The sequence below is a fragment of the Cricetulus griseus genome, chromosome 7 (assembly GCF_003668045.3).
Source record: "Cricetulus griseus strain 17A/GY chromosome 7, alternate assembly CriGri-PICRH-1.0, whole genome shotgun sequence".
Classification (NCBI taxonomy): domain Eukaryota; kingdom Metazoa; phylum Chordata; class Mammalia; order Rodentia; family Cricetidae; genus Cricetulus; species Cricetulus griseus.
In genome coordinates, this window is record NC_048600.1 from 98,140,981 (window position 1) to 98,158,459 (window position 17,479).

Here is a 17,479-nt window from a genome sequence, read left to right on the forward strand (position 1 = left end):
TTATATGTTTTATATATTTGTTTCAGTCAACATAGGGTCTCATGTAACCAAAACTGGCCTTGGAACTCCTGATCCTTCTACGTCTACCTCACAAGTGCTGAGATTACAGCCATTAGCCACTGTGTGGGTTTCTTTACCAAGCATATTATAATGCACATATATTACTTATTATCAAGAGGAAGTCAGTGTTCCCTGCCTCCAATTCTACAATAATTGTATCACCTTGCAAGACATGCTTCCATTTCAACAGTTTTTACTGTCTGCAAAGTTTCTTCTTCCATAAGCATATATAAAATGCCCATATCTCACTCTTTGAAGGCTCAATTACCCAATTTTCTGGCTTCTCAATCACAGTATATTATTTCTATTTTATCTTTTTAGTAGTCTCTTTACTACCCCCAATTCATGGTGGTAACAACACTTTCTGCAGCTTCAACACTTACTAGGTATGCGATAAGCACCAATGTCACCTTTAAGTGCAACTGCAGTCACTCATTGAAGCTGTAGCACTAAATAATCTGTTGAGAATCACGTTATATCTAATAATGTATGTTATCCACCGTATTTACGGTAGCCAAACTTATTCAAATTTTAAAGAATAAATAATAATAAATAATCCTGGTATTAGAAATCTTGGTCCAAGGGGAGGGAGAGGGAACTGGGATTGGCATGTATAACGATCTTGTTTCTAATTCAAATAAAAAAAGAAAAGAAAAGAAATCTTAGTCCAAGAAGGTGGTGGTGTCGCACATCTTTAATTCCAGCACTTGGAAGGCAGAGGCAGATGGATCTCTGAGTTTGAGGTCAGCCTGGTATACTAAGAGAGTTCCAAGACAGCTAAGACTGTTACACAGAGAAACCCTGTCTTGAAAATGGAAGGGAGGGAGGGAGGGAGGGAAGGAGGGAGGGAAGGAGAGAGGGAGGGAAACCTTGGTCCAAAATAGACACGATGGCACATGCTTATAAATAAATCCCATCACACACAAGGCTGAGGCAAGAAAATCAGCCTGGGCTACATACAAAAACCTACATTATGCCCCTACTCCATGACCACCATCACTCAGAAACCCAGGTCCTGAAAACTAAAACTACAAACAATTAATAGGCTAGGGATGGCTCTTGCCTACCATGACCAAAGCCCTAGGATTGACCCCTAGCACTGAAAACAGTTCAATTAACTCATGTTTTTCAGAATCACCTCACAGGGTTTAAATACTAAACAACTATTAAGCTAGACTTAAGAGTCTGCAGTGCAGCACTTGTCTAGTATGAATGCTCCTGGGTTCAGGCTCCAGAGCACAACAAAAGAAAATAAAAGTACGTGAAAGTCAGAGAAATTAACATTAAGACCTATCAGCTGACCTTTTTAAAATTACAATTATTCAGAGGCTTGAGAGGCTAAAGGAAAAGGATCAAAAGTTCAGCTCTGGGGCTGGAGAAATGGCTCAGAGGTTAAGAGCACTGACTGCTCTTCCAGAGGTCCTGAGTTCAATTCCCAGCAACCACATGGTGGCTCACAACCATCAGTTGTAAGATCTGGTGCCCTCTTCTGGTGTACAGATAGACATAGAAGCAGAATGTTGTATACATAATAAATAAAAATCTTTAAAAAAAAAAAGTTCAGCTGGGCGTTGGTGGCGCATGCCTTTAATCCCAGCACTAGGGAGGCAGAGGCAGGCGGGTCTCTGTGAGTTTGAGACCAGCTTGGTCTACAGAGCGAGTGCCAGGACAGCCTCCAAAGCAATACAGAGAAACCCTGTCTTGAAAAACCAAAAAAAAAAAAAAAAAAAAAAAGTTCAGCCAAGGCCAGCAAGCCAAGATAGCACAACAGGTTAAATAAAACACTTGCTGCCAAGACTGATGACCCAAGTTTAATCCCTAGGACAACTCCCCCAAGTTGTTCTCTGACCTCCACAAATATGGGAATAGAGTGGGATACACATGCTCATACACATAGACACATGAACAAATAAATATATGCAGTTTTTCAAAAAAGGTTTAGCCTGGCCATCTTATTGAAACCACATCTTAAAATTTACAGGTGTGGGGAGGGTGGCAATTGAAAGATGGCTCAGCAGTTAGGAGCTGCTCTTTCCAGGGGACTCAGTTCGATTCCCAACATCCACACAGTGGCTCACAAATATCTGTAACTACAGTTCTAAGGGATCAGACCCCTCTTCTGGCTGACGAGAGCACCAGCCATACACATGGTGCGCAGACATACATGTAGGCAAAACAACCACTCATACAAATAACAACTTTCTTTTAAAGGGATGGGGATGCTCACTCCAGTAGTAGAACATTTGCTCAGCATATGGGAGACACTGGGATCAAACACCAGTAAAACATACACACATATGCTACCCATACAAAGGAAAAGAAAAAGAACAAATACACTCTCTAGTAAACAGCATAAATGTCAAAATCAAATCCATTATAGAGTCCTTCCTGAATTGGATGCTTTCTATTTTCTCTTGAACATCTGTTTTGTTTGTTTGCTTTTTTTTTTGGGGGGGGGGTTTCGAGACAGGGTAGCTTTGGAGCTTGTCCTGGAACTTGCTCTGTAGACTAAACTGGCCTTGAACTCACAGAGATCTGCCTGCATCTGCCTCCTGCGTGCTGGAACTAAAGGTGTGCATCACCACTGCCCAGCTGAACATCCATTTTAACCATAGACTCTACCCCAAATACCTTATCCTTGCTTTCAAACATTTAAGATAATGGCTTTTTATTTTATTGTTTTTTAGTCAACTAGTATATTATCACTTAATGTTTTAAGAGAACAGTAAGAAAAGGGGAAAGCAAAGAGGCCACTATCACTATTGTCTCCATTCTTTCAAACCACTTACTTGGCTTAATCTTAGATACTAGGTTACCTAAAGGAAGACAACCCCATAAAGTACTTGAGGTGTGGTTTCACAGAGGACTCATTAGTGTTCAGCTGCATGATGAGGATGCCTATCCAGAGCCATCCAAAAATAGAACAAGTCATTGCGCAGCAATTACTGCTTTGTAAAGTTTATTGCATACATTACTGACTTTCACTCTGTCCCAGTTTTACCTGACCACACAAACACACACACAAAATTGGTTTCAGACCATTTTCATGAGCTCTAACCAACAAAATTAAGTTTGTATTTATCAAAATTTACATCACCTTGGTTTTACCCTTCTGTGTCATTATTCACCTTTAAAATTAAAACTAATTTTAATATGCATCACTCCTAGGAAAGTTAAGTGTTAAAGAGCTAAAAGAAAACACTAAATACTAAACTTGTAGCAAATGCTAAATTCCTAATTCCCCAGCATTACCATGTTCTTCCTTTTGGGCTCAGACAGTTAAAAACGGCTATCAAAAAACAAAACAACAACAAAAACCCTATCAATTTCTAGTCCATTTATTATTTTGTATGGGGGAGCACATATGCATGCCAAAGATGCTTGTTTAGAGGTCAGAGGACAACTTCCAAGAGTCAGTACTTCCCTTCCGTCATGTGTGTCCCAAGGATGGAACCCACATCACACTAGGCAGCGACAACCCTTAATCCACTAAGCCATTTTTGTCACTCCAGTGTATAGTCCATTTGGATCAATTTGAATTAAAAGGGCTGTCTTCTAGAAATGTTGTAATAAAAATTCGGACAACATGAATCAAGAAACTTGTAAAATGTTCTAATCCTTCAGTAAGTATATTTTCAAAAGCCCACGGGAGGAAAATGAATGGCTCAATGCATTGTCCATATTTCTACAGTATAACAAAAATTAGAAGTCAAACTTCATGGGAGGATATTACAGAATATCACACAACTTATACAACCATTAAAAACATTTTAAAATGACAAAAGCAGTGGTACACATCTTCAGTCCTAGGATTTGAGAGGCTGAGACAGGAGGATCATTTAAGCCCAGGAATTTGAGATCATCAAGACCCCATCTTAAAAAAGATGAGAGGGCCATCAAAACGGCTTAGTGAATAAAGGTGCTTGCTGTGAAGCCTGACAACCTGTCTTCCCACAGTGGAAAAAAAACTGACTCCCATACACTGTCCTCTGACTTCCACATATGTACTATGGCATACATACCTACACACAATGAATAAATGTATATACATCTATTTTTTTTTTAAGTAGAGTATAAAATGTTCCAGACAGTGTATGTAGCTCAACTCTGCCTGTGTGTCCTGATAACTCTAATGCTGCTTCTCTCTGAGGCATACAGTTAGAGTAATTTGTTTTGTATTAAGATTTGATAAGAGGGGCTGGAGAGATGGCTCAGAGCTTAAGAGTACTGGCTGCTCTTCCAGAGGTCCTGAGTTCAATTCCCAACAACCACATGGTGGCTCACAACCATCTGTTATGAGATCTGGTGCCCTCTTCTGGTGTGCAGATACACATGGAAGCAGAATGTTGTATATATAATAAATAAAATCTTTTAAAAAAAGATTTGATAAGAGGAAGGAGGAGAGATGGTTCAGCAGTTAGGAGTATGCATGGTCTTGCAGAGAACTACAGTTCCTGGGGGATTCAATGCCTCTTCTGACCTTCTCAAGGGTCCTGCCCACACATGGTGCACATACTTATAGTCAGGTGCACACACACACAAAATAAAAATATTTTTTAATCTTGCTGAAAGAAACTAATTCCTCAAATAAAATCTGCATCCTTTCTGTTAGCTATTTTATACTTCTATAATACTATGGCTACACAACCTGATACTTGCCTAAGCAATCTATCAATTGATAAGTTTATTTACTTAGGACTCATCTCAACTACACCTGTATAGTAATGTATTCATGTGTTCAAAACCACTGAAGTACCATAGGGACCCTTTAAATGTGAATACAAAATGGAACAAAAGAAGCTTCTAAGATGGGCTGTGGTGGCTGACAACTTTAATACTAGCACTCAGGAGGCAGAGGCAGGCATATCTGAGTTTTCCTGGTCTATAGAGCGAGTTCCAGGACAGCCAGGACTGTCAAGAAACCCTGTCTCGAAAGAAAGAAGGAAAGAAAGAAAGAAAAAGAAAGAAAGAAAGAAGGAAGGAAGGAAGGAAGGAAGGAAGGAAGGAAGGAAGGAAGGAAGGAAAGGGAAGGCAGGCAGGCAGGCAGGCAGGCTTCTTCACATACAAATATCTTAATTTCACTTTATTAACCTAAGTTAAAAATCACCAGTTAACTAAGGCTAAAATTTTTACTATCTCTGCTGAAATGATAAAGCTGTGTAAACTGTAAACATTGTAACCAGACTACCATCTATCTGCAAACAAGATTCTAAAACCATTTACTCAGCGGATCACAAAGTTCCCCTCTGGGTGCCTAAGAACAAAGATCAAACCAAGGTAACTTCAGGCACACATTGCCATCCAATATCAATGGACCAAAACACACACCTCTGCCTCTTCTTCCCACTTCCCTCCCTTTAACTGGGATTGGGAAAAATGATCTTGGAAGGAAGCCTGAGTCCCTAAATATGACATAGCTTTAAGTGAATTTTCACTAACACTCATTCATTAACAGCATTCAATGATGTGCCCAAGTTTCCAAGACAAACTAATCAAATTCAATTCTTAATGGCAAAAATCCATTCCTAAGCAAGGAAAAAGTTATACCCTATTATTTTGAGTTATTTAAATAAGATTAAATTTTGTCTTTGTAACAAGTCTCTAATACAATAAAAGCAAAATTCAGACACCCAGTACAAGGCAAAAGCAGTATGACATTAAACCACCATGTAAGTTTATCTATGAAATAACTTGGAAATTCACATCATTGTTAAGACTGTAACACATATTGCTCACTTTAAAATGCTTTACAATGTATTGACTACATGTGCTGTGTTTATATTAAAGGCACTTAGGCCAACATTAAATTGTCTTAAAATTTTTAATACACAAAATAAGCATTGGTGTTCCCTGTTTTCATATTATATATTCAAAAGTAATATCCAAACCTCAGGATTAAGGAAAAACAATGCACTTGGGAACACAAAAGGTTGATATCAAACTGTTTTAGAAGGTTGTATGCTGAAGGGGGACAGAAAGTAATAATAAATGAACTATGATCAAACGTTGTCACATTGAGAAAGAAATCATTTAATTGGTCAGTGCTCTAGTTTTTTTTTAAACTATTTTAAATACAAGTCCATTACAATTGTAATTCGAGAAAATTAGAAACCACAACCAGTACATACAAGTAATTTCTAAATCAACATAAATTCTAGTCAAATCAAATTCTACCATGTCTCATTAAAAAAAAGAAAAGAAAGAAAAAGAAAAACATGTTTTCACTTGCAAAGTTCTATGGAAGTGAATCGGTCAATAGGTCTGCTAATCCTTTACAAATACTGCAGCTCTTAATTGAGACTGGCAAAAAGACACTGACTGACATCTCTACAATGACTTGCATTTTATATAAAATGTTAAAACCTCCTAGATACCTGCAAAACTATTTTTCAGGGAGATAAGGGATCTACCCTCGAACGGCAAAAAAGCCAAAGGCTAGAAGACGAAGAGACATATACATCAGATCACAACTGGTGAGTGTATAATCCAAAAGCGTTAGCATCAAAATGCAGGCTTCAAAACTTATTCGGAAAGGGTTCATTTCATTTCTTAAACCGTGACAAGCAACTGCACTCATTTCCTGCTCAGAATCAACTCAAATTTCTACCATTTCCTTCTAAAGGAAATAGGACTGCAACACAGGGTAAAGGGCCGGCTATGGCATACCAACACCAAGTCTTAAAACAACGATCTTCCCACGTTTGTGTCTTTACATTCGCAACGAGCAGTGGCTTTTCACACTACTTTCACACATTCCATAATTTGGTCTTTTAAAAACGGCTACCTGTAAACTAAACAATGCCAAGAAGGCCCATTTTGAAGAGTCATGGCTTAACACAATCATTTCCAGAATTATAATACACTAGGCAATACGAGACGTATAAGGAAGTCAAATCATTTTAGTGGAATCTTCACCGTGCAAGAAGAGCATGTCACTCTGCCCTCAGTAATTACGCTTATGTAGTGACAGCTATAGTGTTAAAATAGAACACACACAGGTAGCAATGCTGCTGCGACATTTCCAGATAATTAAGCCTCCCGGAGGGTAAGTGGTTTCTGTAGGGGGTAGGCCCTAGACGCCCCAGCTCCTTCAAGCCTTCCTCTCCCAGGCGCGTGCTTAGGCAAAGCAGCGTCTCAAAGGAAGGGGGTAAAGGCCTAGGGTTATGAAAGGGGTGTGGGGGGGGGGCGGGGAGAGACCTAGGAAAAGGGACCTCAAAGTGCGTTCGGGGCGCCGGGCTTGGGGCCCGCCAAGGGGACCCCCGAGGGGCTCACTGCAAAAGGCAGGTTGGTGGGGCCTGTCGGAAAGAAGGCGGCCTCGCCTAGGAGTTGCAACACACTCTTTCTCCAGTGCGCAGCGCTCGGCCTGGGGGAGGGGGAGGAGGGGAAACAGCTGCCAGGAGAGCAGCGAGCCCAGCCCGGCCCGGCCCGGCCCGCTCACCGTGAGGGTGTCGTCTATGTAGAGGGGAATCTGCCTCCTCTCGAAGGGGAACTCCTCCTCCCCGTCCCTGCACACTGCCACCAGTCGCGCCATCGTCCCCGACGCTGCCGTTGCCACCGTCACCACCTCCTCCCAGCTGCCGCCGCTGCTGCCGCCGCCGCCGCCGCTGCTCCTGCCGCTGCCGCCTCCTCCCAGCTCCTGCCTGCAACAGCCAAACCCCGCGAGCGTAAGCACCCGCCACCTCGCAGCACATTCGCCACGGGGGAAAGAGGGGGGGCGCGGAGCAAGAGAGGACGGGAGAGCCGCGCTGCGTTTCCCATCACCCGATTCCACACGCGCTCAGCCAATCAGTGCCCCGCAGCGCCGGGACCCGCCCCTCGCGCCGCCTGCCTCCCACCCCCACCCCCCAGCCCGCCCGCCCGCCCGCCGCCGCTGGCCTCCAGTCAGGGTCCAAAGGAGAGGCGGAAAGGACCTGCTGGCCCCGGGACGTCCCCGCCCAGCTCGGGAGTCGGGGCTCCAGGAGCTCATCCCCGCCTCCGCTCCACAGCCCATGCCGCTGACCCCTTCTCCCCGCTCCGAGCGCCCCGCCCAGGCGGGACCCTGGGCTGCAGTTGCCCGGCGCCACCCCGCCCCTGGGAGGGGTCGACCCCGCCTCGGCTCTGCAGAGTTCGGGGGGTACGGGCAAGCTCAGAGCCGGTCCTCACCCAGGTCGGAGGAGGGCTCTTGGTTCTGACCTTCACTGACTTCGTGGACGCCTCCCTGACCCCCACCTCTGCTCCCCGTTACCGGCTGACGAGGCCCGCGTCAGGGCCGGCCTGGGCGGGAGCGCGGCTGCGGATGCCGTTTCCTCTCCAGGCTCAGTCAGCCGCTCGCGCCACGGGGAGTGTGGGAGGGAGGGCGGGGGACGTGGGGAGGTGGGGCCGGGAGGGGCCGCGAACTCCGGGCGGGGCCTGCCTCTTCTCGCGAGACCGCGGCCGCCTCTCTCGGGTCCCGACTTTCGAAATCTGCGTGTGATGGTGGTGGTGGTGGTGGGGGGAGCTCCCTGTGCGATCGCGCGGGCTGACCCGCCCGGTGCCCCGGATTTACCGAAATGAGCGTGAAACAGAGCCAGTAGGGGGGCTGAGCACGGGCTAGCCCTGGGGCTCTGTCCGTGCCCAGCTAGGATCTGTTCTCCCGAGGGCGGAGGGGTGAACTGCGCCCTGCCTGGGTGGAAGGCATGGGTCCGGGCCCAGATGGGACTTAGGTCAGCGGTGAGGAGCTGAGGCTGTCGAGGTCAATGAGAACGGGCAGTGGAAAGACATCTGGCCATGGTTTCCAGGATTTGACAGTAGGACATCCACCCCTGGAAGACTGGAGAGCAGGCTCTGCTACCCTGATTGACCCAGAGCCGGCCGCCTTACGGGGACTGCGTCAAGATCTCCCAGATGGATACGTGCAGAATTTTATTAGAGACAAAACTGAACAGTAGTCTGTGTACGTTCCGACCAGAGGAACTTCTTGAGTTAATATTAACTTAGGGACTCCCTTGGGCAAAGTACTGGTAGTGGCCAAAGGCCCTTGCGTCTGACCATCTTCCGAGAACCAAAGCTGCTGTAAAGACAATTCCTCTGCACTCTGCCCGCTGCCACGTTCTCGGGTCCTACTCTTGAGGAGGTCCGTTGTGAAGCCCGAAGGATGGGAATGGTTTCCTCTTGGCTGTTGTAACGATAAATCCATTCGCTGCTGGTACAACTGCCTGATCTTAAGGATAAATCAAATATTTCGTGGTAAAATAGGCTAAAGCTGTTGTTACTGGCCTTTAGAAAGTATTTTGATCATCACATGAAGGCTTTGAAAGTCAACAACAACAACAACACAAAAAACTCCATCCTTAGCCATGTTGACTTGTGACATTATGTGGTCACTGTTAGGGTAGGTGACATAACAAACTGGAAGAACCACTGTGTGTTCCCAAAGGTGTGATTATCTAGTAAATATGTCTTTGGGCCATACTAAAAGCAGAACAGTATGATCCTTAGCTTAAATCCAGTAAGCACATGAGGTTTGCATGCACCTGACGGACGGGTTAAGGCACACAGTAAAAATTCGGACATTTTTAGAGAATCTTGTGTTTTATGTCTACTATAATCCATGTACCTGCTTTAGATCATTTTAATTTTAGGTTATGCTTGGTAACTAATATTGAGCTACTAACTTTAATTTTCACTACTAAATACACATCAGGTTCTAGCAAAGAACCAAGCTATGAAGAAATGGCAGTAGAATACGTTCTGTTTTCACTATAATTATAGGCTATATTATTTGATATGGCAGTAAAATCAGTGGCAGAATGTTATTTAAATTAGTATGTCTCAGAATCTGTAAGTTGGATTTTCCTTTTCATGATCTGACAGCAGGATTCTGTTTTAGCAATTAAAAATAGAAACACAAGCCCAGTGTTGTAGCACAAACCTGCACAATTCCAGCCCTTGAGAGGCTAAGGCAGGGAGTTTACCATAAATCCAAACCCAGCATGGACTGCAGAGGGCCTATCTCAATAATAAACAAATATATTAGGTATTTTTTTAAATAAATGTAAGTTAAAATGTAAGCTCCTTAAAGTCAGAGACTTTGTATTCCTAGCATCTCTACCTGACATCTTAGAGCTCAGTAAAACATTGTTAAGTCATCTTTCTATTCTGAAAAACAGCAGTCAAATCACAGGGAGTTTTGCCAACTAATTCTGATTTTATGAATTCATTAGCCTTCCTTTAGGACCTTGGAAATTAAAGATGGAAAAACTATGTACTTGTCCTTTTTAGTTAATACCTGTAACTGTCAAAGATACAAACTTAGTGAGACTACAAAAGTATGAAGGGCTGAGGGGATAGTGGTAGAACACTTGGCCCAGCAGGCTCAAAGCCCAAGGCTCCGTCTCCAGTACCACAAAAATAAGTAAATAAATACCATAAAAATAAATAGAACAAAATAAAGTGTCAGGTGGATCAGAGGATCCCAGAATCCTCTCTTGGGATTAAAGGAGGGCACCACCACCGCCTGTCTGTGACACCCCATCTTAAAAACAAAATTTACAAAAACCAACAGACCAAATGAGACGACGAGTTCATTAGGTCATAGGGTAGCTACTTTCTCTAAATGAAGTAGTGACTGAGCTACTCTGCCTTCTTCTGACTGCTCCAACAGATAAACTGTGGGGTAATGGTACTGTGACACAGCAGAAAAATCAATCAACTTTCCTAGTCAGGCTTAATTTACATAGTATAATCTTACTGGTTAAATTTCAAAAGTCCTACTTTTAATTGAAAATATAATGTGATGTGATTGTAGTCAGCAAATACAAAGTCATCTTAACACAGAATTAGCCATCAAGAAGTTGAAATAAACAAAACAACTTACAACTAGTATATTTACATTTAAAAAAAAAATACAGAGCTAAGTGTGTGGCTCAGTACAATGCTCACCTAGTGAATTTGAAGTTCTGGTTCAATCCCCACAAAAAAGAGTCTGCAATCTGAAAACAACTAGTTTAAACAGCAAACCTATACCAGGAGGCTCCACTTGTTCTAAACTATACAAATAATTTACATTGCTAGTAAATACCAAATTAAATACCCTGGCTAGCAGCCATTTCTGATTTGTCCTTGAAACCAGAAAAGCAAAATTTCATTGATTCTCATCCCCTAAAACCACACATACAGGTCTAGCCTGGCCTCAAACTTATATGGAGCTGAGACTGGCCTTTAACTCTTGATTCTCCCACCTCCATCTTCCAAGTCCTAGGATGACATGTTTGTTGTCACCACAGCTGACCAGTATTACACTTGCCTTAAAATATATATATTAGCCAAGCATGGTGGCACCCACCATTAATTCCAGCACTTTGGAAGCAGATGGATCTCCATGAGTTTTGAGTCCAGAATAGCCTGCATAGTTCAGACATAGACTATCTCAAATTAAACAAACACACACACTGACCATCAGAACTGGAAACTAAAGACCTTGTGATTTTTAATCTTTAGATTTAACAGCTGATTCAAAGATCTGCTTAAAAACTGTAAATAATTCCACTTCTCAGCAGACTGTTAAATTTTAATGTAACCGTATTTTTATTAGACTATGTGCTTGAAGATTTCACTTCTCAGTGATGTTCTTGATTCTCTTTCCCATAGCTGAAGCTGCCTTATCTGGTCCCTTCCTGTTTCTCCAGTTTACAGCCCACACTCCTTGTTCCCTCACAACTTACAAATTTTGCTGACAGATTCATCATACATTGAATACCCTCAGCTGTCTACCCTTCTATCCCCAGATACTTGTATCACACATTAGCATTGCCTCAAAAAGATCCGTCTATGGGGAAAACTTGTTTCCTTTCTGGATTGGTTCTTGGTTTTACACTTAATCCATAGTGTTTTCTTTTTCCTATGACTCAATATTTATATTAGTTTAATGTATCTCCTTTCACTAAACTGAAAGCTCCAAGATATTAGAAATTTGTTTTTATCTTTTGAGACAGGATCTATGTAACCCAGGCTAGCCTTGAGCTCTAGTTCCTGCCACAGCCTCCTGAGTGCTATGATCACAGGATCCACACCTTAGTTGTGCTTTATTACTGTGTACTAAACACAGAGTAGGCTACAATGAATGAGGATGCACACTCACAATCCTAGCACTTGAGAAACTGAGGCCGGATGATCATAAATTCCAGACCAGTTTGAGCTACAGGCAGAGTTCAAAGCTAGTGTGGACTACACAGTAATATCCTGTATCAAAATGTCTTTGAGGAAAAAAAAATAAAATGTGTCAGGTACCTGAAAATAACTTTTAAGTATTATATATATATCATCCAATTCAATCATTATTTATTGAATTTACCTTTTTTCTGGCTTCAAATGTATCTGATTTTGAACACTTGCTTTTTAGTATTAGACTTTATTAAAAGATAAAAGTTAAGTACAAAAGAGGTATTGAAGGAGCAGGAGAAATGGCTCAAATGCTTAAGAGCACTTAATTACTCCTGTAGAGGATCCAGGTTCTATTCCCAGTGCCCACATGGTCGTTTACAACCATCCATGACTTGTTTCCAGGTACTAATCCTTTCAGGCACTAAGTATGCCTGTGCTACACATACACACATGCAGGGAAAACACATAAATAAGAAGGAATAAACCTAATAAAAAGAAAACTTAAAAAAGATGTATTGAAAATCTCCAGCCCAAAGGTATCTAACCCCCTCTTCTGATCTCTATGGGCATTGTACACCTATGAAATACACACATGCAGGCAAAATACACACACATAAAAAAATTTTAAATGACAATTCATAAATATCTTAATGTAAACATCATGTAATACAAACATTATAATCATACAATTATATATTCATATAGACAACCACAAATACAATGGCATAATGACATATAGAAAGTAAAAAAATCCCACCATCCATCTTCCAGTGTCAAAACTACCAACAAGTTGGGTGTGGTGACTCATGCCTGAAACCCCAGTGCTGAGGCTGAGGTACAAATATCACAGTGAGTTCCAGACAAAATGAAATCCTGTGAACAAGTTCTTTAAAATACTGGCATTTTATAAGTTCCAATAAGTCACAATAATTTGACTTTTTTTTTTTTTTTGCCTCCTGAGGGGGTCTCTACACAACCCTGGCTGTCCTGAAACTCAATAGGCATATCAGTCTGGTCTTGAACTGAGAGACCCACAGAGACCTGCCTGCCTCTGCCTCCCATGCTCTGAGTCTAAAGCCTTGTGAGACTTGTGTTTTACATAATGTCAAAATGTATTACACATCCAGATACAGTGGCAAGAGTCTTCCAGAAAAAAAAAAGTAAAGTTTAATTTCTGTCTTAGAGGGTTGAAACTCCATAATTAAATATGATTAAGATAGATTGCTAAGAGCACATTTCCTTCACCCTTACTCTCCTCCACTAAAATAATGCTGCTCAAATATATATAGCCTCCTCACTCATCACCAAAGCTTTATGGTTTTACCTTGTAAGTCAAGTACATATATAACTAAACAATTGGTAAACATATAAGTACACAGTACAACTAAGGTCCATGAGGCACCACTGTGTAATGTATCTACAGTCAGGTTAATCAGACCAGTTGTTATATTTGACAGTAAGAAAAAAAACAGCTGGTTTCTGTTCAGGGCTGTGATTAAACAAAGACTGGGATCTTCTTTTTCAGTTTCCAAGATTAGAGATTCGGAATGTTTTTTGTTTGTAGCAGGCAACTGTATAAGTTTCCAAGAACATGGTACTAGAGCCCCTTTAATTAGAAATTTGGCAAAACTCAAAATTATATCACTCAGTAACAGACAGCTAAGAAGCATCAGGCTAGAAGCAACCACCCACATACAAAAGGCTAAATTGGCCATTCTTCGAGATACGGCTTCTATATTTACTTGAACTATATGAAGAGAAATGAAGAAGCTGACAGCCACTAAGAGAATACAACAAGTAACTTTTATCCAGTCTCTGATATGTGTTCTGACCTTAAGCACATACAACCCTGTTTGCACACCAGCCATGTGTATTGTCACGTACCCCAAAGTGGAAATTATTCCTTCTCGGTTGGCATTTAATAAACCAACCCTTGTGCCACTACCATCAGTGCCGTACAAAATTACCCCCTTGAGTGGAGTAAAGTCAAGAGCTAGTTGGTATAACACAGTAATGCTGACAGCCACAACCCAAGACTTATTTAAAGGAAAAATAGTCAAAAGAAGGGATGTTACTAATTTCACAACTATGATGGTGAAGAAAAAGTTCCAGTGAACTCCATACTCAGTTAAATGTTCCTGATAGCCTATGGATTTTATAACGACTAACCGTCCCATTCCTAAGAAGACTAGAGGCCAAACAGAATACAGTGATTTTCTAAGATAATTAAATCTGGACCCTACTATACATTTCCTTCTAACCTCTGGACAAACCATTGCAGCCCCAAAAATAAAGCCACCTACTCCATAATCCATGGCCCCTGTCCCATAAAGCTCAGTTTTGGCAAATCTTCTAGGGAAAAGTGGGAAGTCCACAGCCAAAATGGCAATAGCAGTAAATATACTGTTAATGACCCGGTAACCGGTGATGGCTGGATTGTACTCTGATTCTAGGCTGATTTTCAAGAAGTTTGCAAAGACTTTCTGGGCAGGCACTTTGGCATAGCAAGTCCTCCTCTGGTATATCTGATACAACAGCCATGCCACACAGACAGTTACCATGAGATTCTCAAGGAGGATAAACGAAGACAATATAGTCAAAGTGATCACCAGGGGGACTATGAGGACAACAAAGTCCATTAGGAACCATGTGCTCCAGTTGTGTGAGAAAGAACACAAGTGCTGTGAGAAAATGATCAAAAGGCCTCTGCACAGGATACAGAATGCAGGAAAGCACAAGCCCTGGGTTATTTCCAGCACGCTGGTTCCATTGAGGTTACTGACAAAAGCTTCCTTCATCTGCTTTTGAGACATTTTTTTTTTCTTCCTGTGAAAACAAGACAAAAGAAGGGATTTGAGGGAAACAATATTACTGCAAAGTCAATAAATATCTACATACCAGCCAGGCATTGGTGGCTCATGCCTTTAATCTCAGCACTCAGGAGGCAGAGGCAAGCAGATCTCTGTGAGTTCAAGGCCAGCCTGATCTATAGTGCGAGTTCCAGGACAGGCTCCAAAGTAATACAGAGAAACCCTGTCTGGAAAAAAAAAAAAAAAAAAAAAAAAAAAAAAAAAAAAAAAAAACCCTACATACTTCACTTGAATTTATGTATTTCTCAGTTTCAGAACAGAAGTTTAGGGGCTAGAGGGATGGTTCAGCAGTTAAAAACACTGTTGCTCTTCCAGAGGATCCAGGTTCAATTCCCACCACCCACATGGCAGCTCACAACTGTCTGTAACTCCAGTTTTAGGGGATCCAATACCCTCACACAAGCATACATGTAGACAGAACAGAAGTTTAGGCCCACCAAGCAATGGTGGTGCACGCCTTTATTCCCAGCACTCAGGAGGCAAAGTTAGGTAGTTCTCTGCGAGTTCAAGGCCTGCCTGGTCTACAGAGAGTTCCAAGATAGCCAGAGCTACACAGGGAAACCCTGTCTCAACCACCGCGCCCCCCCAAAAGTAGTCATTTAAGCCCTAGTGATTTCAATTCGGGGCAGAATTTCTGACTCTGCTACATCCTAAGATTATAAGGAAAAGTCAACACTGACACATTAAGAGTATGAAATTTCTAGTACAAAGTTGTAACTTCATTATAAGGCAAACTCAAAATGAAAGTAAATTTGGAAGCTGGGTGTGGTAAAGCATACATACAATCCCATCACTTAAGATGACTCAAGGGGGCTAGAGAGATGGCTCAGAGGTTAAGAACACTGCTCTTCCAAAGGTCCTGAGTTCAATTCCCAGCAATCACATGGTGGCTCACAACCATCTATAATGTGATCTGGTGCCCTCTTCTGGTGTAGGTGTACAAGAAGACAGAACACTGAATACATACATAAATAAGTTTAAAAAGACTCAAGATCGTCCTTGCTAACAGTAAGAGTTCCCAGCCAACCTGGCTACCTTTTATTTATTTATTTATTTTTTGAGACAGAGGCTCACTGTGTAGCCTGGAACTCAGTATGTAGATTAGACTGACCTTGAACTCAAGCGATCCTCCCCCCACTATCAAATACTTAAAGGCATTGCTACCATTTCCAGCCAGACCTGATCTTTTAGACGGTAAATTTAGGATATGAAACCAAAAAGGGATCACCAGTCAGGAATTTCTATTGCAAGCATAATTCATTCTCTCTCTCTCTCTCTCTCTCTCTCTCTCTCTCTCTCTCCTCCCCTCTCTCTCTCTCTGTGTGTGTACACTTAAATACATATATAACTATACATATAGGTAGTTATATATCATTATGTATACTGATATGTTATGAAAACCTTCAAGAAAGCTGCATATGCATTTCTAAGAACTTTAAAATAAAACTTCAGGAAGAGAAATTGTAAGTGTATTTTAGAGTCAGGGTACTTGGTTTCTGTTCAGAGCCCTCAGAACCTACTACAACACGGGGCACATACAGATGAATGCATGAGTCAGGTTGTTCTTTTCCTCATACACACAGGCCATATTTTCAGATCAAGGAGCAGGAGCAGGCGGATAAATGTACGTACCAGAGCTAGTGGCTTTTTTTTTTCTTTTATGCACCCTAAAACAACCTCTGCCACATACTAATGCCTGAAAAGTCGCACGCTGAGAGAACACACCCGTGGGCCAGATGTGAAACATAAGAGTATAATGCCCCTGAAGGTAGTACACATTATTGTCCCTTATGGTCCATTTGGGCCCTGCATCAGCATCATCTCACCACAAGTGGCTCTGCTCTTTTGTCCTTCAAGTCCTTTTCCTGAGAGACCTCACCACAACCACGCCCTGCCCCCGACCGGTCTTCAGCGTTCACACAACAGGCTCCCACCGCACCTGCCGGCGGCTCCCTCCGCTTCCGGCTCGCGAGCAACGCTTCCGGCCGGCGGGCGCAACCTGTTCTTCCGGGCCCGCAGATTCCGCTCGCCCCCGCCAGGGATGGCGACCGTCCCCGCCCTGCCGGCTCCCCACGCCCTTCAGTGTGTTGGGGTGGGTTCATCCCGATCGTCTCGAGACAGCCGTGCGGCGGTCCGAGGGAGGGACGCCTCACCTCGGACCCTCCGAGGAGCCCGCGTCAGGCTCGGCCACGGCGACCTGAAGTAAACCAGTCCCCGGGCCCCCGGGAGCCGCGCTTGCCCACCGCGGACTCGGGAGGCCACAGGAACACCACACCTTACCCCAGAGTCGCAAAACACCTCACCTCAAGCGTAGCCAGCCCGCCAGAGCCTGTGGCCCGGGACGGAGCACGTGCGTCCAGCGCCGCGAGTGCGCGCCCCGCCCCGGAGGAGGAGCCGGCGGACTCCCGGCCACTTAGCCGGAGCTGCTG

At 43.0% G+C, this 17,479-nt stretch overlaps 2 protein-coding genes across 9 annotated transcripts in view; both read right to left on the reverse strand.

Annotated features, from left to right (window-relative positions):
• Window positions 1-8,368, reverse strand: part of Ggnbp2 (gametogenetin binding protein 2) — a 36,280-nt gene extending 27,912 nt beyond the window's left edge. For 3 of the 5 annotated variants that reach the window (XM_027426403.2, XM_027426402.2, XM_035447646.1), the window contains exon 1: window positions 7,499-7,700. In XM_027426403.2, coding sequence (XP_027282204.1) covers window positions 7,499-7,591 — 93 coding nt within the window. In that variant the 5' untranslated portion in view covers window positions 7,592-7,700. Of the gene's footprint in view, window positions 1-7,498; window positions 7,701-8,202 lie in introns of those variants that run through there. The other 2 variants (XM_027426405.2, XM_027426404.2) reach the window with 2 other exon arrangements.
• Window positions 8,369-8,927: 559 nt separating this feature from the next.
• Pigw (phosphatidylinositol glycan anchor biosynthesis class W) lies at window positions 8,928-17,476 on the reverse strand. Of its 4 annotated transcripts, none has more exons than XM_027426406.2 (2): window positions 17,354-17,476; window positions 8,928-15,006 (listed from the first exon to the last, which is right to left on the reverse strand). In XM_027426406.2, exon 2 carries the CDS (start codon window positions 14,991-14,993, stop codon window positions 13,482-13,484), a length of 1,512 nt encoding a protein of 503 aa, XP_027282207.1. In that variant the 5' UTR covers window positions 14,994-15,006; window positions 17,354-17,476; the 3' UTR covers window positions 8,928-13,481. The 4 variants fall into 4 exon arrangements, with proteins under 4 accessions (XP_027282207.1, XP_027282210.1, XP_027282208.1 ...); XM_027426409.2 differs by lacking the exon at window positions 17,354-17,476 and adding an exon at window positions 16,990-17,110; XM_027426407.2 differs by lacking the exon at window positions 17,354-17,476 and adding an exon at window positions 16,877-17,008.
• Between the last annotated feature and the right edge of the window lie 3 nt (window positions 17,477-17,479).

Excerpts from the sequence above, each read along its gene's own strand:
- Pigw (XM_027426406.2), bottom strand. The coding sequence starts at position 14,993 with ATGTCTCAAAAGCAGATGAAGGAAGCTTTTGTCAGTAACCTCAATGGA.